This window comes from Prionailurus viverrinus, chromosome A1 (assembly GCF_022837055.1).
Source record: "Prionailurus viverrinus isolate Anna chromosome A1, UM_Priviv_1.0, whole genome shotgun sequence".
Lineage (NCBI taxonomy): Eukaryota > Metazoa > Chordata > Mammalia > Carnivora > Felidae > Prionailurus > Prionailurus viverrinus.
In genome coordinates this window covers 189,161,459-189,181,335 of record NC_062561.1, presented here as the reverse complement: position 1 = coordinate 189,181,335, position 19,877 = coordinate 189,161,459, and the positions used below count along the sequence as shown (strand labels likewise).

At 41.5% G+C, this 19,877-nt stretch overlaps 1 protein-coding gene across 10 annotated transcripts in view; it reads right to left on the bottom strand.

Annotated features, from left to right (window-relative positions):
- The window catches only part of PWWP2A (PWWP domain containing 2A), a 35,723-nt gene extending 25,864 nt beyond the window's left edge, over positions 1-9,859 (bottom strand). For 9 of the 10 annotated variants that reach the window (XM_047848875.1, XM_047848892.1, XM_047848922.1 and 6 more), the window contains exon 1: positions 9,205-9,859. In XM_047848875.1, coding sequence (XP_047704831.1) covers positions 9,205-9,788 — 584 coding nt within the window. In that variant the 5' untranslated portion in view covers positions 9,789-9,859. Of the gene's footprint in view, positions 1-4,239; positions 4,310-7,792; positions 8,028-9,204 lie in introns of those variants that run through there. The other variant, XM_047848939.1, reaches the window with a different exon arrangement.
- Between the last annotated feature and the right edge of the window lie 10,018 nt (positions 9,860-19,877).

The window sequence follows — 19,877 nt, the reverse complement described above, 5'->3', positions numbered from 1 at the left end:
ATAACAGGATTTACGGTGAGTGTCTAGTCAAGTGAAACCATATTGCTTACATCTGCCACTTAGTTAATACATATAGCACTCACTATATGCTAACAACTATTCTAATATATACTTATTTTCATTAATTGATTTCATCACCACAACGCTTTTAGTGAAGTGTTAGACCTGTCCCCATTTTAGACAGGGTTAAGTAATCTTCCCACGATCACACGGCTGGTACGTAGTAGAGCCAGCACATGAATCCGTGCAGTTAACCAAAGTCAGGTTCCTCACTGCTGCTGCTACGACCACTACCTCCGTTTCATCAAGTTACTTATCCTCTTTCTTCCACCTCCACTCCCCACTAAGGGAGAGGAGGAGCTGACAGCTCTATACGCTCTTTTCAGAACCCTGTGGAGATAGACACCCTTCCCAGTTCAGAATTTTTCTGGTTTTTGAGATAACAAGCAGCCTATCATCAAGCATATTAATACTTCAGCAATGAAATGAAAGAAAATTCACACTAAATGGGATAAGTAGATGTAAAGGTTTGATAGATAAATAGATGAAATAGTCACCAAAAAAGTAACAAAAAAGTTCAGTTTTAAGAGCTTTTTCGACACTGGAACTGCAGTTAAGTAACTTCAAAGAACTGTCATCTAGATTAATTGAGAATATGCATAATCGCTCACCTTAGGGCCTAGAACATAATAAGTAGGCACAATATATGGTAACTATTAAAGTTAAAATGTATTCATTTTATTAAATATAAGTGAATATGGATCATGTTTTTAATTAAAAACTACAAGTATTAAAAGAGCAATCTGCAGGAACTATGGGTACCCAAATGGGCAAGGAGGGAGGGAGGATGACTTTAGCAACAGAAAAACAAAACATGCACCAATTATGAACTAGAATCCCAGGAAATATCTTTTAAAATTAACTGGTAGGGAGGGAGGCTGCATAAAAATTTTTAAATAACATCTAAATTAAAAAAAATATACTCAATCTTTGAAAAGTCTATTCAACCCTCTTATAAAATATGGATAGCTTTTGGAGGGGTCAGGGAGTTAAACACTAAAAATTTTGATTTTAAGCTCCCAATCATGTACCTTCAACCAATCCTCTAAAAACCTACCTGGATAACTAAGTTTGGAAATAAAGATGGAGAGAACTATGGATAAACTTATGCTTCAGTCTTTTTTTTTAATTTTTTTTAATGTTTATTTATTTTTGAGAGAGAGAGAGAGAGAGACACATAGTGCAAACAGGGGAGCAGCAAAGAGAGGGAGACACAGAATCCCAAGCAGGCTCCAGGCTCTGAGCTGTCAGCACAGGGCCTGATGCAGGGCTCGAACCCACAAACTGTGAGATCATGACCTGAGCTGAAGTCAGAAGCTTAACTGACTGAGCCATCCGGGCGCCCATATGCTTCAGTCTTTTTCAAAGTAAAAATAGTAATAACATCTGTATGGTAGTCAAATTATTTAACTCCTTAATAGTAAACTCTTGATTTTTTTTTAAATGTTTATTTTTGAGAGAGCGTGCACAAGCTGGGGAGACAGAGGGACAGAGGATTCGAAGCAGGCTCTGTGCTGACAGCAGGGAGCCCAGTGAAGGGCTCGGAACTCAGGAAGCATGTGTCAAGTCGGCTGCTCAACACCAGTCAAGAGCAGACAAATCTTGACTTCACTTTTATACATCACGTGGAGCAACACAGTTGACACTTTCCCAAGAAAATGAACACTGGTATCAAAGGATCCTTTTCATTAATGTGAACACTCATCAGTTTGCAAACTTTCTATTATGAATTCTAAGTACTTTTAATATCTCTTTTGTATTATGTCTAATGGGGTCCACCACACAGAGGCCTAAATGATTTCTCAGACTTTTTAAGACAATTTATTCAATTTATTTTTCTATTCGTATTTTACCAAAAACTGGCTGTTCAACAACTTACAATATTTTAGTCTTCAAATTATTTTCCAATTAAGCTATTCAGTAGTTGGCAAAACATCCCAGGACCATATATGAACCAACCCCATTTCCAAAAATGCCCAAAGTATTCACTAAATTGGAGTGAAGAGCAATCCCCCCCCCCTTTTTTTTCTTTTAAGAGACAGAGCAAGCCAGGGAGAGGCGCAGGAGAGATGTAATTTCAAGAAGGCTCCACTCCACCCTCAGCTCGCAGCCTGATGTGAAGCCCTCGAACCCACAACCCTAAGATCACAACCCCAGGCGAAACCAAGAGTCAAACACTCAACCAAACCACCCAGGCGCTCCAAGCAATTCATTTTTTTTTTTTTAAGTTTACTTATTTGAGAGAGAGAGCACACACACACAAGCAGGAGAAGGGCAGAGCAAGACGGAGAGAGAATCCCAAGCAGGCCCTGCGCTGTCAGCACCGAGCCCCGATACGGGGCTCGAACTCACAAACCTGAACTGAAATCGTGACCTGAGCCTAAATCAAGAGTCAGATGCTTAACTGACTGAGCCACCTGGCACCACCCACCCCCCGAGCAATTCATATTTTAAAAGCAAGCAACTATTGCCCGGTTGAGAGAAGAACAAGGAATCTATCATTTCTACCCACCCCATCAAAATCATAAGCTAAATGGTAATGATAAAAACAGTGAAGTGTATTAGATTTAGACCATGATTGTTTTCCGATCTTAGCGAATTGCATATTGTTCAAAAAGGACATCTGTAAACTACCTACTAATATCTACCACTTAGAATTTCAGGCAATTTATTTAATCTCTCTGAGCCTTAGTGTCTTTATCTGTGAAATGGGGATTAGCGGAATTTACTTCATTGGATTTTCCAGAGAGTCAAGTGAAAACAATGTATACAAAGTGCTTGGCCTAGGACCTAGTTTAAGAGTGGGAAATACATAGTGGCTACTGTTAATTACAGAAAGTAAAGATTGGCAACCTTCCTAGAAGATGGGAATATGCAGACAGTGAAATCAAATATTTTGGAGGTATGAGTTTTAAAAGGCTAAAAACCACTATTCTATTTTAAGGTGACTATATAAAACTGGTCCAAGGAAAAAAGATAAAAGTTATAGACTACTAAATTTCTAGTGGGTAACCAGATTTAGGATACCTATTTGCCAGTTCTATACTAAGGATCTAGATTTGCCACCCAAGTGGCCCATCTCCACATGTACTGCTTACTTTGTAATTACATCCCAATCAAAATTAACCAGTAACTTTTAAAACAGGTTTAACAAATTTATGGTCCTACTATTTTGGCAAAACCACTCCTTAAATATTAGTTATCTCCAAATATGGTACAAGAATCACCTGCATCAGAATCATCTTGGTTAAAACTGCAAATTGGAGCTTAAGCACATTTGTTTGGAGAACCACTGCCCAACATGTTTAGCAAAAACATTCTGTTAAATCCACCCAGTGTAACTTAACCTCCACTTACTCTCTTGCAAGATCAGACACTAACTAGAGCAAGCTCTGTTCTGCTGGTAATGTGTTCCTGAGTCAATCCGGAATTTAGGAAGAACACGGCCAATATCAAGAAATAAGGATGTACTTCATAGGCACAAATAACTATGAAGAACTTTTTTTTTTAATCAATGTGACATCAACTCAGCCATAACAGAGAAGATGAGCACATACTACACAAACTCTTTAATAGCTCCCCACAGAAAAACAGATCTTAGGAAGATTAAGCCGATTTTCATCAACAACTTTGCTTTAAAACAGTATATAGTGAAGTATGGTCTGTCTTACATATAAAAGGCTGAAAATTAGCCTCATTAGAAATCCCAAGTCCAATAAAACACGCCTGGCATAGTTTGTGTCTACATCTAGTTTATCTAGTTTATAAAATTTAGCTTTAAAATCTGTTTTTAATAGCATGATGTTACAGGATTCTTTACACTCAAACTAGGTTTTTAATGTCCAACAATTATCACCTCTTAAAAAGAAAATCCTTGCAGTCCAACATGCTATGGAAGAGCGCACTCTCAATACAACATATATATTGATTTAGTAGTGGGTGTCCTAAAACTGTCTGGGTCAGAAAGTAGTTGGCACTTGCCTCTGTGCTATCTTACTATGGGAACCTTTTATCAACACCTTGGGATATAAGCAGTATAATCACCAAAAAAAAATAAATAAAATAAAAATTTAAGTGTTTTAAATACGTACAACTCAACACAAGCATTCAAGCATACTACTTCAGGACCTAAATTCTCAACCTGGATGCTTAATATAAGCTACTAATACCACTACTCACTGCTTCACCAGAATGGCTGTATATTTTTCCCACCAAAAGTAGAGCTATTGCACCATACGTTTCATGGTCTCTGTAAAGAAAGAAAATCATTGTCTTGGTTTATATTTCCTTAAAAAAAACAAATAAATTTTCTACAAACTGTTTTAAGAACTTAGTGAAATCTGAAGTTTTTTAAAGAAATCACCTCAATTCTTTTTAATGCAACAGTACCCCATAGACACACACAAGTCAATATTTGTAAAAGGTCAAGTCTAAAATGTAACTAGCTGCAACTTGTAATAAGCATGTACCACAAAATTAAAATGCACAGGGTTTTTAAGCATAAACATTTACTTCATGACTCCTTAATTCATATCAGATCAAATAAAATGGAATTCAGAGAGATTTTTCAGGATTTCAAAGTAGCTTTAGAACTACTTTTTAAGATGTGGAGAGCAGTAATAAACAATTTAAATGATCCCTCTGTGTAGTCAGAAACCATAGGTCCCGGTATATACTGTTCCTTCAGGTAGGGATTGAGAAGGCTGAAACTACGTTTTCAGAAACTGGGGCTGCAGCCTTTTGCCCTCTGCAGAAAATCTTCACTGGTTAAATTTTTCTATATTTGGAATTATTAAAGTTGAAAATGTGTTTAAGCGATAGGTCTACAGTGTGCAAGCAGGCAAGTGATACCTGTATCATTTCTACTGACCCAAACTAGGGAAGAGAGGCTTTCAAAAGAGGTCCTGAGGGGACTGTGGCTGTTGCACCTTCAGTTTGCTCCTGAAGGAAAAGAACTACTTGTAAAAATCATGAAAATTCATCCAATGGGATGCAACTGGAAAAAAATCCAGAATGTGGAAAGTTCTGCCAAAGTCAACGGTTTAACAAATAAACTGCAAGGGAATAAATGTAACAGCAAGAGAACTACCAAAGAAAAACTTATGAAACTCATCAACCAATTACTAAGTATAAACTTTATTTGGATCCTAATTTGAACAAAACTTAGATACTGACTGAGATGTTAATTTTGAGATGCACTATGAAATTTTTACACTGACTGGCCACAGGATAATAGAAAGGAACTGCTGCCATTATTTGGGCTATGGTAACAACAGTACAATTATGGTTTTAAAGTTCTTATCTTTTCAGAGATCTATACCAAAATTCTTATGGTAAAGAAACAGGTTTAGAATTTGCTTCAAAATAATCCAGTGGAGGTGGGCATATGATGAAAGGAGTGTGACTAAGAATTGATGAACGTCAAAGCAAGAATGATACATACAAGGAGGTTCATTTCCCATAATAAAATACAAAAGAAAATTATGGTTCAACCACTGATTATTCTAAAATAATCACTAAGATAGTTTAGCAACCTGAAGGAATGCTTATTATATAATGCTAAATGAAACAAATGTATTTATGTCAAAATTTCAAAAGCTTAAGATTAAGGAAGAAAAGGGAGTAAGAAAACCAAACTGAATTTGTGGGTTAGTTGATTATTTTTATCTGCTAGTATTATTGTCATTACATATTGCTAATGAAATCAGGAGTAGGCATGTAATTTAAACTACCTAAGAGAGCTGGGTATAAAACAACAGTGGAGGAACCTAGAATAAACTAAAGAATGCCTGAAAGGGTATTCAGTTTCATAAATCCTAAGCTACATAAAAGCAGTTTTTAACCAGATATTCAAGTATCTTCATTTTTAGGTGACCATGTCATTTAAATAGTAGCCAAAGCAAGCTACTTTGAAGATATGAGGAGGAAGTAATCAAACCGGGGTGGTACAGGAAAACCAGACCTCCTGGTCACCCTATTTATTTTACACAAATACATAAACTGAGGGATGAAGTTTGTTTAATGTTTGGGTTTGTGAACTGCCTAAAGTAAAAATGAATTATCCTCACAGACTACAGACTGGAGCCCAAAGAAGCACAAAGATTTGCCCAAAGTTACAGTGTTAACTAGAAAGCCTGGCGCCAGGAGTCAGACCCCAATTACTCTGACACTCTGCCCAGATCAATCTACTTTTCAGTAAGTGGTACTACCACTTTCTTTTTTCTTTTTCAATCACATGTGTCCTATTCCTTTTCTCCACAAAAAAGATTCTCCTCAAAAATGTGTTCTTCAATCAAATAACTAAAAATAAGGCAAAAAATAATACAATGACAGGAGGGTGAAGAACATCAAATGCTTACAACAAAAGCAGACTCCGGATCAATCCATATATATGAAAAGCTGTACACTAGAACTGAACACTTTTCTACATAGTGAACAACTATGTTTCCAACGTTAAAAGACATTTCTGTACCATTCATAATGTCAGAATAAAATAATCAAAAGCATTAACTGGCCCTTTTAAAGATTGAAGAAAACCATGCACATACATTGAGGCACTTAGGAGTCTCCCAAATGTAATTCTTTCCTGTCTCCTTGAACAAGAACCAAGACTTCAGAGACTGCTTTGTGTTCTGCAATTTACAGCTAAGGAAATGGGGAAGGTGCAGAGCAGAAGGGTCTCATGGTTATTACCTGACTGAAGAATCTGCTTGGCTCCAACACTCATACCCTCTGTATTATCCCATATAACTACTGAAATCAAGATAGGCACTAAATTTCAGAAATCTGCAATTCTTTACTTACTGTTTAAAAGAAAATTTGCCAGCCCAACTTTCTAATATGAAAATAGAAAATGTATAGGCTTCAGAATCAGATCAACCTACACTTGAATCCTTACTTTGCCATAGGCGCAGTGACTGGCCAAATTAAATGAACTTCAATTTCTTCCTATATAAATGAAAAATACCACCAGAGTTATAAAGACTAAAACAAGTGGTACAATGCCTGGTACATAATAAGCACTCAATAGGAAGTTCTTGTTATTTTTAGCCAAAGGTTTAATTAAACAGCCAATTCAAATAGGATACAAACTGTTTTTAAAGCAGCTGATTACTATAGTCATGGTATAATCTATGAAGACTATCTCCTGGATCATCAGTTAACCCCAAACTGCACATGCAAGTATGCAATCAAGGTAAAGCACAGATTACAAAATATATGGACAGATCCATTTTTCCAAATTATATTATGAAAAAGAGATACCCAACTAGTCAATCATTTGTCCAATAATAATTCCTTCAAGTGCTAAATTTTAAAAACTCTGTTATTTCCTCACCAATTCCACAACGGCTACCTCCCATATATAAGCTTCCAGAAGGCAGGGACTGTATCTCATAACATTCAAAACACTAAGTGGTGCCTTAGTCACAGATGTGTTCAATAAGTATTTGTTGAAAGGTTGATATGGTTTCCTTAACGACCTTTTAAAAAAAACTTTAATGACAGAATCCTTTCACTTTAAAACATTAAAATGCAAAAGGTTTGCAATAAAAATACCTCCTTCAAGCAAAGAAATTGCTGTCTATAAGAAGCATGGTTAGCAAAGTAGAACTCAAACAACAAATTGCAATTTCCTATCAAAGAAAATTTTTTAAAATAAAATAAAACACCAACACCATGAGCACCTCAACAGAGAAAAGCACTATCCATTCCATTGCCAGGAACAACTTACCTTTTTGCACCTTCCTTTTGCAGATTTGAAATCCAGATTCTCACACAATCACTGGCCTTCATTTCTGTTTGATTCAATAGCATACACACTACTGAGTCTCTCTCCTTCACTATTAAACGCATCAGTAGAAAGCACAATGGTCTTATTCTGCTTTCTAACTATGAAAACAAAAGTGCAAAAAGTCCTAATCCAAAATTCTCAAAAAAAAAAAAAAAAAAAAAAGAAAAAAGAAAAACCAAAAAAAAAAAAAAATGTTTTTTTGAGATTACACAATGTACAGAAGTAATTAATTGTAAAGGCTCCAGCTCCCATCTTCCCCCCTGCCCAAACACTCTACTTCAACATTTCTTTTTTTTTTTTACAAGCGCTTTCAGTATTTTAAATGTTTTTTTTTTCTCCCAAATAGGAAAAGGACTCTGGTATCTTGATGGGAGGACAAGAAATTTAAAATAAAACATATTAAAATAAGCCATTTCCAAACAGGTGAGACACCCATCAGAGTGTGTGCTGTTGCAGGAAACAGAATGGAGAGCCGTGAATGGGAGTCTCTGCACTTCATATCTGCAAAAGAAGAGAATAGAAAGATTAACTTTACTCTAGACTTAGAACACCTTCTTTACCTGTTTAAAGCAATGCCCTTAAACATTTTAAATCAGAGATGAAAATGACTAAGACAAAGGCTTATGGGTGAACTCAACCTTCTTGCCCTTAATACATAAATTTATACTATATCTACAGTATTAGAAGTCAATATTTGAACAGTTTTATACCACACCATCTTGATATTACAGGGTATAAAAAAAAAAATCTCTCTTCTTTAGGCTTTTCTTAAAACCATCACTTCAATTAGACAAATGTGCTTCCCTATTGCACAGTTATCTAGTGAGAATTAGTTCTAACAGTAAGAAAAACAGTCTGGAGGTTCATTTCTAACAAATACTCTTCCCCCTATAAGGAGTGACAGTTAACCTTCTGGGGACCCCAACGCACAACCCCTTTCTTAAACCTCGTTAAAGGTTAAGAAGAAAAGTGCCCCACAAGCAACGTCCCCCCACCCCCGCACCAGGTTCTCCGCAAAACTCCCGCATTTCGCGTTAACCCACCAGCCCCCAGAGGGGGTACACCAGGGCCACGTCAGGGACGGGGCTCAGGGGTGAGGGATGAGCTCCGCGAGCCCGTCAGGCACCCGCGTCCCCCACCTGGTGACACACCTGCCCTCGCAGGCGCCCACCTGGGGCAGGGACCGCCCTCTCCCGGGCTCGCGCTGATGCCCCACTCGGAGCGCGCGCCCCGCGCCGCACGGGACCCGAGGGCGTGCAGGCGGCGGGAGCCGGGGATGCAGGGGTCGTCCCGGCTCGCTCCCTCCCTAGGGACCAAGCGGGCCTGGGGGCGTGCTGGGGCGGGCGCAGTACCTTTTGGACAGATCCATGAGGACACCGGAGAAGAGCTTCTCCCCTAGACGGAACGACACGACGAGCGCGTCCTCAATGATGTGGTCCAGCGTGACCCGCACCTCCGAGCCGGGAATCAGCTGCGACACCGCGGAGTCCCCGCCCGCCGGCGGCACGAGCGCCGGGGCTGCGGGCTGGGGCAGCGGCGGTTCCTGGAGCTCCTCGGGAGCGGGGGGCTGCTCGGGCTGCGGTGCAGGGGAAGGTGGAAGCTCGGGCCCTCCCTGAGGCGCGGCTGCCGCCGGCTCCGCCACCCGAACAGGCAGCTTCTCCTCAGCTTCCAGCTCTGGCCCCGCCGCCTCCGGGCTGCGGGAGAGCTCCCCCGGCGGCGGCGGTGGCGGCGGGAGCGGCGGCTCGTCGGCCTGGGGAGAAGACTGCTGCCCGTCGGCCTCGCCGTCCGGCACAGATGCTTCAGTCGCCGTGACCGGGAGGGGGTCAGTGCCAGCCTCGCTGCCGGGGATGGGCTCCATCTCCGGCTCGGCCTCGCCGGCGCCCCCCTCCCCGGGGGACGCTGCAGTCGCTGCCGCCTCTGCAGCCACGGCCGCCATTTTCTTCCTGGCTTCTCCCTCCTCCAGCTCGGGCTGCAGCGGCGGCAGCAGCGCTGCTTGGTTCCCTGGGCCTTCCCCTCCCTGCCTTGAACAGTTTCGTCCCGCCCTTTCCCTGCTGCTCGTTATTGGCACCGCGCCATTGGTTGCGCCCTATACCCCTCCCGCACTTGTGATACTCCATTGGCCAGGTGCGGGCGTCTATCACCCAGTCAGTCCCTCCCTCCCATGCAGAGTAGGAACTTCTCATTGGCGGGATGAGTTGTCAAATGTTGAATCTTAGAGGAGGAGTGAGGGGACGAGGGAAGTCACAAAAGCTGAGCCACATTCTTGTCGCCTCTTTCTATTGGCTGAAAGAGGAAATAAAGTTTTATGGTTGGTCTACGCTCTTGCCCATTATCAGTCAGGCTTTCAGAGGTGGGATAAAGGAGAGAATCACGTAGCGTGCTAGTTCTTTCAAAGGCGACCGAGGGGAGGAGTAAGGGGAGTATGCGAGGGGAACAGCTTCCCAAGAATCCCTGCGCGGAGGCCCTTAGAATAAATGTTATTTCTAGGCGCGGACCTGCTTGCGGCCGCGTGTAGGCACGACAAGCTTCTTTGGAAGGCCATCTAAAGTTTGAAAATAATTCTTCAAACATGTTTTGAGCTCCTACTAGGGTAGGAACCGTGCTAGGTGTTGGAGATAGAATGATGTGCAAGACATTCTCCATAACCCCGTGACAGACACTCCAGCCCACACACAGGAGTGTTTTCCTTGACTTCTCTCCACTTTCTAGGAACAATGCACCTACTTTTTTCAAAGTAGGAAAATGCTGATGAAAAGAGGAGGGACACCATGCATACTGTGTTCAGCTGATGAATGTTCCAAAGAGCAGTCCTGAGGCATTTAGGGGCTTACATGTGAACATTGTTTGCTGTCTCCAAATTCACTGGAAAGTGGACGCACCTGGTTCCTTGCTTAAACCTTTTTCTTTCCTGGGCTCTCTGCCACAGGCTCAAAAACTCTTTTCAGTGTCCTAATGCTCCCACCTTAACGCTCTTCCCGTTTTAAGTCTCTTCATTTGTTACGTCTAGAAGAGCCTACTGAAGCCATTTATTTCAGATTGCACCTCAGAATCAGCCTATTCTCCAGAAGAGGTTGTAGGCACTGCGATTGCCAACAGAGGGAGGAGAGAAAAGTTGACAGTATTAAGGAGAGTAAAAAAATGAAATTCTAAATAATCATGGCTAACAATTATTGAGCACCTGTGTACCAGGCCCTAGTACAAACCCTTAGTATAGCATCTCATTTAATCCTTATGCTACTTCTATGAAGTAGGTACTATTACACCCATTTTAGAGATAAATTGAAGCACAAAGAGGTCACTCAGCTAGTAAATTTCAGAGACAAAATTCCAATTTTACATTGAAAAGGACCAAAAATGGAAAAAACTAAATATCACCATATGTTCTGACTATTTCAAGTCACGGGGCTCTTGGGAAAAGCCAATAGGAAATCCTAGTCAGGGCAGGTTTAGCATCTCCAAAGTAGCAGAAGGAAATGAAATTACTGACTGTCCAGTCTGTGTCAGAGATTTTTCCCATAAGCTCTCATTTAAAATCCTGTGAATTAAATCCTCTCCCTCTTTTCCAGATGAGAAAACTGACCCTTAGCCAGGTTAAAGATCTCAGAGGTCACACACCTAACAGCAGGTCCAATCTAACACACCTCTGCCAAGGTGCACAACTATTCCACTCACTCATTCATTGAACAAATAATTTATCTCCTGCAGGCCAGATGCCTGCAGTAAACAGACATGGATCCCACCTTACAGGGTTTTCACCATGATCACTTGGTCTATAATTCACTATAGTCAATTAATTATTACATATAATTCTATAAAACTCCTAGATCCATGCTGAGTTCCCACACTGTATAACCTCTCAGAAGGAAAAAAATACAGCTCAGGTCCTAGAACCTGATTAACTCTTACAGTAATTCATCGCAAGATACTGCAGTGAATCGCTTAAATTAAGCATTTATGGCAGACTGCTGCATACCAAGTCTTCCCTCTAAATCACTGTTTTCATCCTGCAACCCAAGAGCCTCTACTGGGTCTCTATGTTCACATCAAGCGTAACCCCTTCTGCTTTTCTGTCGAGGCCCTCTCTGTTCCTCCTCTATCTTTCAGGTTTGTTTTGTAGTACTCCTCAAGCTTGTTAATACTGGGAAGATCTAATCATGCATCTTTCATCCATTTATTCAACAAATAAATATTGAAGACCTACTATGTGCCAGTTACTGGGCTTACCAGGCTGAAGGCATGTAGAAAGAACATAAGAAACTTAATGCCTGGCCTCCTGGGGCTTATTTTTCTAATTAGGGAGTTAGAAAATAAGCAATGAGTAAACAAGATGATTACAGATTGTGAGAAATGCCATAAAAAAAAACAGGATGAGTGATAAGCAATCATTTCTAGCAGAGGGGCAGAGAGTGTCTTCTTTAGATAAGGTGGTCAGAAAAAGTCCCTCTGGTGATAAAACATTTTAGCTAAAATGCAAAGGATAAGACAGAGCCAGTTATTGACTGTTGTATGACTTCAGCAATTGCTGAAGTCCTTAGGCCAAAGGGGGCTTAGTTCATTCCAGAAACAGAAAGAGACCAGTGTTGTTGAAGAGAAATGAGCAAGAACATAGCTTGGTGAAATAAGACTGGAAAGGAATACAGAGCCAAATCATATTTTATCTACTGAAGATATAAAAACAAGAGATTCTACCCTCAGGGAGTTTCAAGTCTATTGGGAACCTAAGCTGTTGTATCCTAGTCAACCCTGCATTCAGCCTCTTCCTGGCATAGAATCAGCATAGAAGAAGCCCTTGGTGTTTATGGAATGGATAGCCACATGGTATCTGAGATTAGATGGATGGTTAGATGAATGGATGAGGGTTGGATGGATGGTTGAAAGGTTGGATGATGTCTTAATCCATTCAGTCTTCTAGAACAAAATGCCACAGACTGGGTGGCTTACAAACAACAGAAATGTATCTCCTACAGTTCTGGAGACTGGAAGTACAAGATCAGGGTGCCACCATGGTTTGGGTGATAGCCCTCTTCCAGGTTGCAGACTTCTGATATACTAGCATGGTAGGAAGGGACAAGGGAGCTCTCTTGGGCCTCTTTTACAAGGGCATTTATCTCATTCATGAGGGCCCCACCCTCATGACCTAATCACCTTCCAAAGACCCCCATCTGTTAATACCATCAACATGAGGGTTTAGGATTTCAACATATGAATTTTGGAGGGACACAAACATTCAGACCATAGCAGTAGATAAATGGTGATTAAACAGATCACTGAATGGATGGACAGATAAATGGCAGGGATAAGGAATATAGCTGACTACTCAAGTGGATCTTCACTGTCACAAGAAGACTTTGATCTTGAGCTCTGTGGGGTACTATAGTTCAGTAGCTAAAAACTCAACGTGGAAGTGTATGAAACTGTATGTGACTCCCCCATTGGCCTCTGGCTAGCTATATGATCTGGGCATGATCTTAGACTAGTTGATTAATCTCTGTTTCCTCATTTACAAAATATCTAAATAATAACTACATAAGGGTGTGCTTGTTTTTAAGTGATATATGTAAAGTGTTTAACATAGAACCTAAATTATAGTAAGCACACTGCCATTATTGTTAGCAACTAGATCTAGAAATTCAGTCTTTTTTTTAAACTATTATTTATTTTCTTTAGTAATCTCTGTACACAATGTGGGACTCAAATTTACAACCCCAAGATTAAGAGTTGGATGCTCTTCCAACTGAGCCAGCCAGGTGCCCTTAGATATTCAGTCTTATTACATCTGGTGTTAATCATATTCTAGGGGCTCTGACTCCCACTAACCAACCTTGTGAAAGACTAAATAAAACCCCAAACACTGGGGTGTTGGTTCATGGAGAGTTTTAAATATGGCTAATTGTGGTTATTTTTTTCTGGGCTTGGTTTCTCAGGAAATCAAATTATAGACAAAAAATAGCATGGGGAGCAGAGACCCACCACAAAAGGAACTAACTCACTGCACATGGCTGCAAAACCATGGTCACTGAATGAATTGCTCCTCCTGTTCTAGAACAATTTCTGTCCAGTAACCAATATTTCTCTTCTAAAATCAAATCACCTACTCTCAGATCAAGACAGTGATTGATAACTACTGACAAACATATCAATCATTGGCTCTCTCTCCATGCATCTCAGTGGTTCTAAATGTATCAAGGGATCTCTCTGAGAATCTGCTCAAAAAAAGATATTTTACATATTGTATGACTCCATTCACATAAGGTACCAAAACAAGCAAAGCAAATGTATGCTCTCAGAAGTCAGGATAGAGGTTATTTTTGACCAGGGAAGGGGAACAGGACAGTTCAGCTAATGACTACTACAAGCTAATATGAGTAGGGTTTTCTAGGATTCTGATAATTTTCTGTTTCTTCATCTACCTACTTGTTTCACAGGAATGTTCAGTTTATAAAAGTTCATCAAGCCATGCACTTATGTGTGCTTTTCGGTATATAGATTTATATTAGTTATCTATTACTGCTAGTGTCTTAAACATCATACATGTATTTTATCACAGTGCCTCTGGGCAGAAATTCAGACATAGCTTAGTTGGATCCTTTGTTTAGGGTCTCTCTTAAAACGTAATCAAGATGCCAACAGGGGCTGCAATCTCACCTGAAAGCTAGATTAGGGAAGGGCCTACTTCCAAGCTCACTAACATGATTCTTGGCAGGAGTCAATTCCTTCATTGCTGCTGGCTAGAGGCTGCCTTCACCTCTTTGTCACATGGGCCTGTCCATATGACAGTTCATGATTTACAGTTTGCTTCATCAGAGAAAAATGGAGCAAGCAATAGAGAAGTCACAGTCATTTATAGCCTAATCTCAGAATAGGCATTTCATCACTTGTGCTATGGTTTATTCAGAAGCAAGTCAATAGGTCAAGGGGTGCTTGGGTGACTCAGTGGGTTAAGCATCCAACTTTGGCTCAGATCATGATCTTGTGGTTCATGGGTTTGAGCCCCGTGTCGGGCTCCGTGCTGACAATTCAGGGTCTGGAGTCTGCTTCGGATTCTGTGTCTCCCCACCCTCTCTCTGTCCCACCCCCTCTCACGCCCTATCTCACTCTGTGTCTCCAAAAATGAATAAGTGTTAAAAAAAAAAAAAAAGAAGCGAGTCAGTAGGTTGAGCCCAAACACTAAGAGAGAAGATTATGCAAGAGCATGAGTATCAAGAGGCAAGGATCATTGGGAGCTGATTACCACACAATTTAAAGATTTTTAAAAATGACAGGTGCCCGGGTGGCTCGGTTGGTTAAGTGTCTGACTTCAGCTCAGGTCATGATCTCACGGTTTGTGAGTTCAAGCCCCGCATCAGGCTCTGTGCTGACAGCTCCGAGCCTGGAGCCTGCTTCAGATTCTGTGTCTCCCTCTCCCTCTGTCCCTCCCCTGCTGGCACTCTGTCTCTCTCTGTCTCTGTCTCTCTCTCTCTCTCAAAAAATAATTAAACATTAAAAAAATTTTTTTAAGATTTAAAAAAATTAAAATGAAAAATATTTGATATATTTCCCTAAATCTTCCCTCACCCCACATACTCATCCACAGACTGTGTTAAAGCCTCTTGTTCTATGTAGATGCTGTACATCCCATACCACCAGCCCCTTAGTAACAGATGCACACCTCAGATAGGCAGGTGGAAGAGGCCATCATATTACAAAGGTCAATCCTAATATTGAGAACAATCCCTATAAGGAGAGCCATCATTGATCTGTGAGTACCTCCTATGTGCCAGGTGTAGACAGCAGCCAGGTAAGCCTGGGGACGATAAGTACATCAAAGATGGGTACTGTCCTGAGACATCTTCCTCTACAGTCTTGGGTGTTTTTTCACATGCTCCCCCTCCCTTCTTTGTATATTTTCAACAGCGGCCATGTCAACATAGTTCCTTAAAATTGCACTTCAAGGACACTGCTTTAGAGGGAGTCGTTCTATGTTGACCATCTTGGTTTGCCTGGACTGAAGGGTTTTCTGGAATGTAGGACATTCAGCTTAAAAGTGGGACAGTCCTGGGCAAATGGTGATAGTTGGCCAGGATTCATGCTGGGTGTCTTGCAGAAATGAATGCTGATCCTTGCAACAACCCAGAAGGAAAGGGAGCCTCGGAGAGGTCAAAGAAAACTTCTAAAGCTGGAAAATGGGATTAGGATGGGCACCAGGTCTCTGAGTCTCCAAAGATGTGCTCTTGGCAACTTTGATCTCTTGGCTATTTCTTCTATTTCCTTCACCATCCTCCAGGACAGGATTTTTGGATAAAAGGCATATCGGTGTGCATTTTTTGTCCAGCCTTCTAGTTGCAAGCCCACAAGTTAAACCTGACCTTAGATTCTACCTTGATTGTATCCACCCTCTCAAAAAAAATTCTAAGAACATTTATGTATTTGATTATTTCTCTCAGTTGGGTTCTTCTATCATTTTAAAGGTAGCAGGTCTTAGATTATGAGACTCTCTTTTTTTCAATGTTTATTTAAAAATTTTTTTTAAGTGTTTATTTATTTTTGACAGAGAGAGACAGAGCATGAGCGGGGGAGGGGGAGAGAGAGAGAGAGAGAGAGAGAGAGGGAATCGAAGCAGGCTCTAGGCTCTGAGCTATCAGCAGAGAGCCCGACGCGGGGCTCAAACCCACAAGCCACAAGATCATGACCAGGGCTGAAGTCAGACACTTAACAGACTGAGCCATCTAGGTGCCCCTTAGATTATGAGACTCTTAAAAAGATTTCATTTTATAGCTTCCTTAGACTAGTGCTTATCCAAGTAATGGTATTTAGTCTCTATCATGTGCTTACTTCTCATCCGGCATGAAATCACTTAAACCATATTATATCCTAATTAGGTACATTCCATAATTATCACCATTACAGATTAGGAAACTGAGGCACATCTAGGTATCGGATGGGGTGCCTGGATGGCTCAGTCAGAAGAGCATGCAACTCTTGATCTTGGGGTTGTGAGTTTGAGCCCCACATTGGGTGCAGAGATCACTAAAAAAATAAAAAAGAATAAAAAATAAAAATAGGCATCAGAGATCAATACCTATTTGCTCATTGATTACAAGGAGCCCCTGACCTTATGTGAAGATTTCTGAAAAATAGGTGGAAACGTCAGCTAAAGAGGTACATGTGATACGAGGGCCAATCTTGAGAAACCACAACCCCCAGATCATTTTGATAGAATTACTCCTCTGTCATCATTATTTACCTCTGTTTCAGTTTCCTCGTTTGTAATACAGGAATGATCATCATCATCTCTACCTCAAATAGCTGCTGTGAAGGTTACATTAAATTGGATCATGTCTATAGGTGGTAACAGTTCTTATTATCCCTCCCAGAGGTCTGGAGGCCTGGGTGGGAGCATGGAAGTCATTTGGTTCATCCGAAGTAAATTCTGAGCCAGAAGCCAGGGACCAGGCACTAGTGTTAGCATTTATTTTAGGGCTATTCCAGTGTTTACCTTCAGCCAGTGCTCTGACTACATATGCAAATATAGGTCTAAACTGCTTTGGTACATTCTTATGCCAAATTCCTACTCTGTTTTATTTGTATTTGTTTGTTTTAAAAACAGCTCACATGGTTTAGGAAGGAATGCGTGTCTAGCTATACCTAGGGGGAAAAAAAAGACCCTTGTGATGTCTGTCTTGTTCATCACTGCATCTCTCGCATGTGTAGCACAGTGCCTGGCACATGGCAGGCTTTCAAAAAACATTTGTAGAATTCATAAACAAATGACTAGGCAAGTGAATAGTTATTTCCAGGGGGTAGAATCAATGTGGGTTTTCTTTTCTTTTTGCTCATCTGCATGTCCCAGTTATCCTAATTTTCTCATTTTTCTATAATGCACATGTATTTAAGAAATGTTTAAATCCTTACTTCAGCAAATAAATATATAACTAAGTGAATTTTTTTAAAAAAGCCTAGGGTAGCCTTTTAATAGGAGGATTCCTTTTTTTGTTTGTTTTAATGTTTATTTATTTATTTTTGAGAGAGAGAGAGAGAGAGAGAGAGAGCAAGCGGGGGAGGGGCAGAGAGAGAGACTGGCACAGAATCTGAAGTAGGTTCCAGGCTCCCAGCTGTCAGCACAGAGCCTTAGGTGGTCTGAAACTCACCAACTGGGGAATCAGGACCTGGGCCACCCAGGATGACCTGAGCCATCCTCCCAATAGGAGGATTCCAAACACGGAATCTCTGGACAGGGTGTGCAGAGCAGCAGGCCTGAGTGGGTTGCCCAGGAGCTAATGGGGAGGAGGGATAAGAAAGTCCGCATCCTAGATCCCAGAGGCGTCAGCAGCCTGCCCTTCTCCGTTGGGTCACAACACACAACATATTTTACTTTGGTGTGCGTGCTGGGTGAAGGCGAGAAGCAAGTCCCAGAAGAGTTTTTCAGGGACTCTAAATGATTCATAAGGAGTTCTCCTCGGGAAGCGGAGACCTGGGTGTTGGGTGCACTGAATTGGAGGTGGCATAGCTCCTGACCCCTCCCCACTCCACCAGGCAGTGAACCTTCAGAGGTGACCCCCTTCTGTAGGAGTTTTTGGCCCCTGTATCCAAATCCGAATTCCTTGCAGGCTTAGCCCACTCCCACCCTGGTCCGTGGTTGCTGACGAAGACGGGAATAGACAAGCCAATTTAGTTGTTCTCTCTTTGTTCCCTTGACCTTGAGGCATCTAACGCAGCAGAGCCTGCCGTGCCGGGAGCCCGGCAGAGTTCTGGAATGAAAGGCAGGAGACCTTGGAGGGCTCTCGGAGCCCACACTCGTTTTCTCTGCTTTGGTCACCATAGTGACTTCTCTCTGAAGCCTCAATTCTGTGGGTTTTGCTCGATATTCATTCATAATAAGGCCACCCCTGCGTTTTCCGCCCACTGGGGAATAGAGCGCCACGTGCATTTGTAGTCACGTGGCTCATGCGCTGGGCCTTTAAACTCTGCGTGTGTGTGTGTGTGTGTGTGTGTGCGCGCGCGCGCGCGCGCGCGCGGGGGGGGGGCAGGCGCGCGCGCGCACTGCGAGGTCCTCTTCTCTGCGAAGGGAAGGGTCAGAGCTGGGAAGGAATTCAGATCCCCTCTGGTCTTGTTCTCATTGTTTACAGAGAAAGGACCTGCCCAAAGTTTCCTAGCCTTGCGAGAGACGCCCCCACTAGAACAGAAGTGTCCTGACTCCTGGCCCAGTGCTCACTGCACTCCATCACACAGGGACGTGCAAGGCCCACGGGCTCATCCCAGATTTTCTAACTTCTTGGCCTTTTGTGCCAAGCACTGGAGTCACACTTCCTGACACCGTCACTAAAGGATCCAAAAATTTGTGATAACCAGATCGTGAACCTCTCTAGTGAAAGGCCAAAACTAGAGCTCTGATAGTGAGACAAAGCACTTCCATTTCCAGTACAGATTTGCAAGTAAATTAGCTCATTTGATACTCCGGATTACCCTGCAAAGTGACTACTATTATTCCCTTTTAAATTGAGAAACTTGTGGCTTCAGAGTGGTAGTATGAATCAACTAGGGAGTCAGAGGTGAATTTGAGTCCTAACTCTGCAATTTGCTAATGATAAAGAATAACATAAAAGCTCATCAATATAGACCCTGAGTTCAAATTCAATGAGATCCAGTGTCCCTGTCATTTCCCTGCTGTGTGACTTTAGGCAAGTTACTTAACTTCTCTGAGCTTCTATTTTCCATCTGTAAAAACAGCGTAATAGCACCTATTTCACAGTGTCTTTGTGAGGATCAAATAAAGCAATACACGGAAATCACTTAGCACTGTACTGGATACTTAATAAGTGGTTTCTATTATTCCAAAATTAGAAAGTACTCTCCTACTAGAACTGCTGGTCACAGACAAAAAGAAAAAAATCTACATCCCACATCCAGGCTCACCCAGAGCCCAATACCTTCCTTTGTGTCAGCCAAGGAACTGAGTACTTGAAAAAAAGACATCCCAAAGAGAGGAAATGAATTTGAAAGATGTTTTTCATAGCTTGATTTTGCATTTCTAAAAGATTCAGACTTG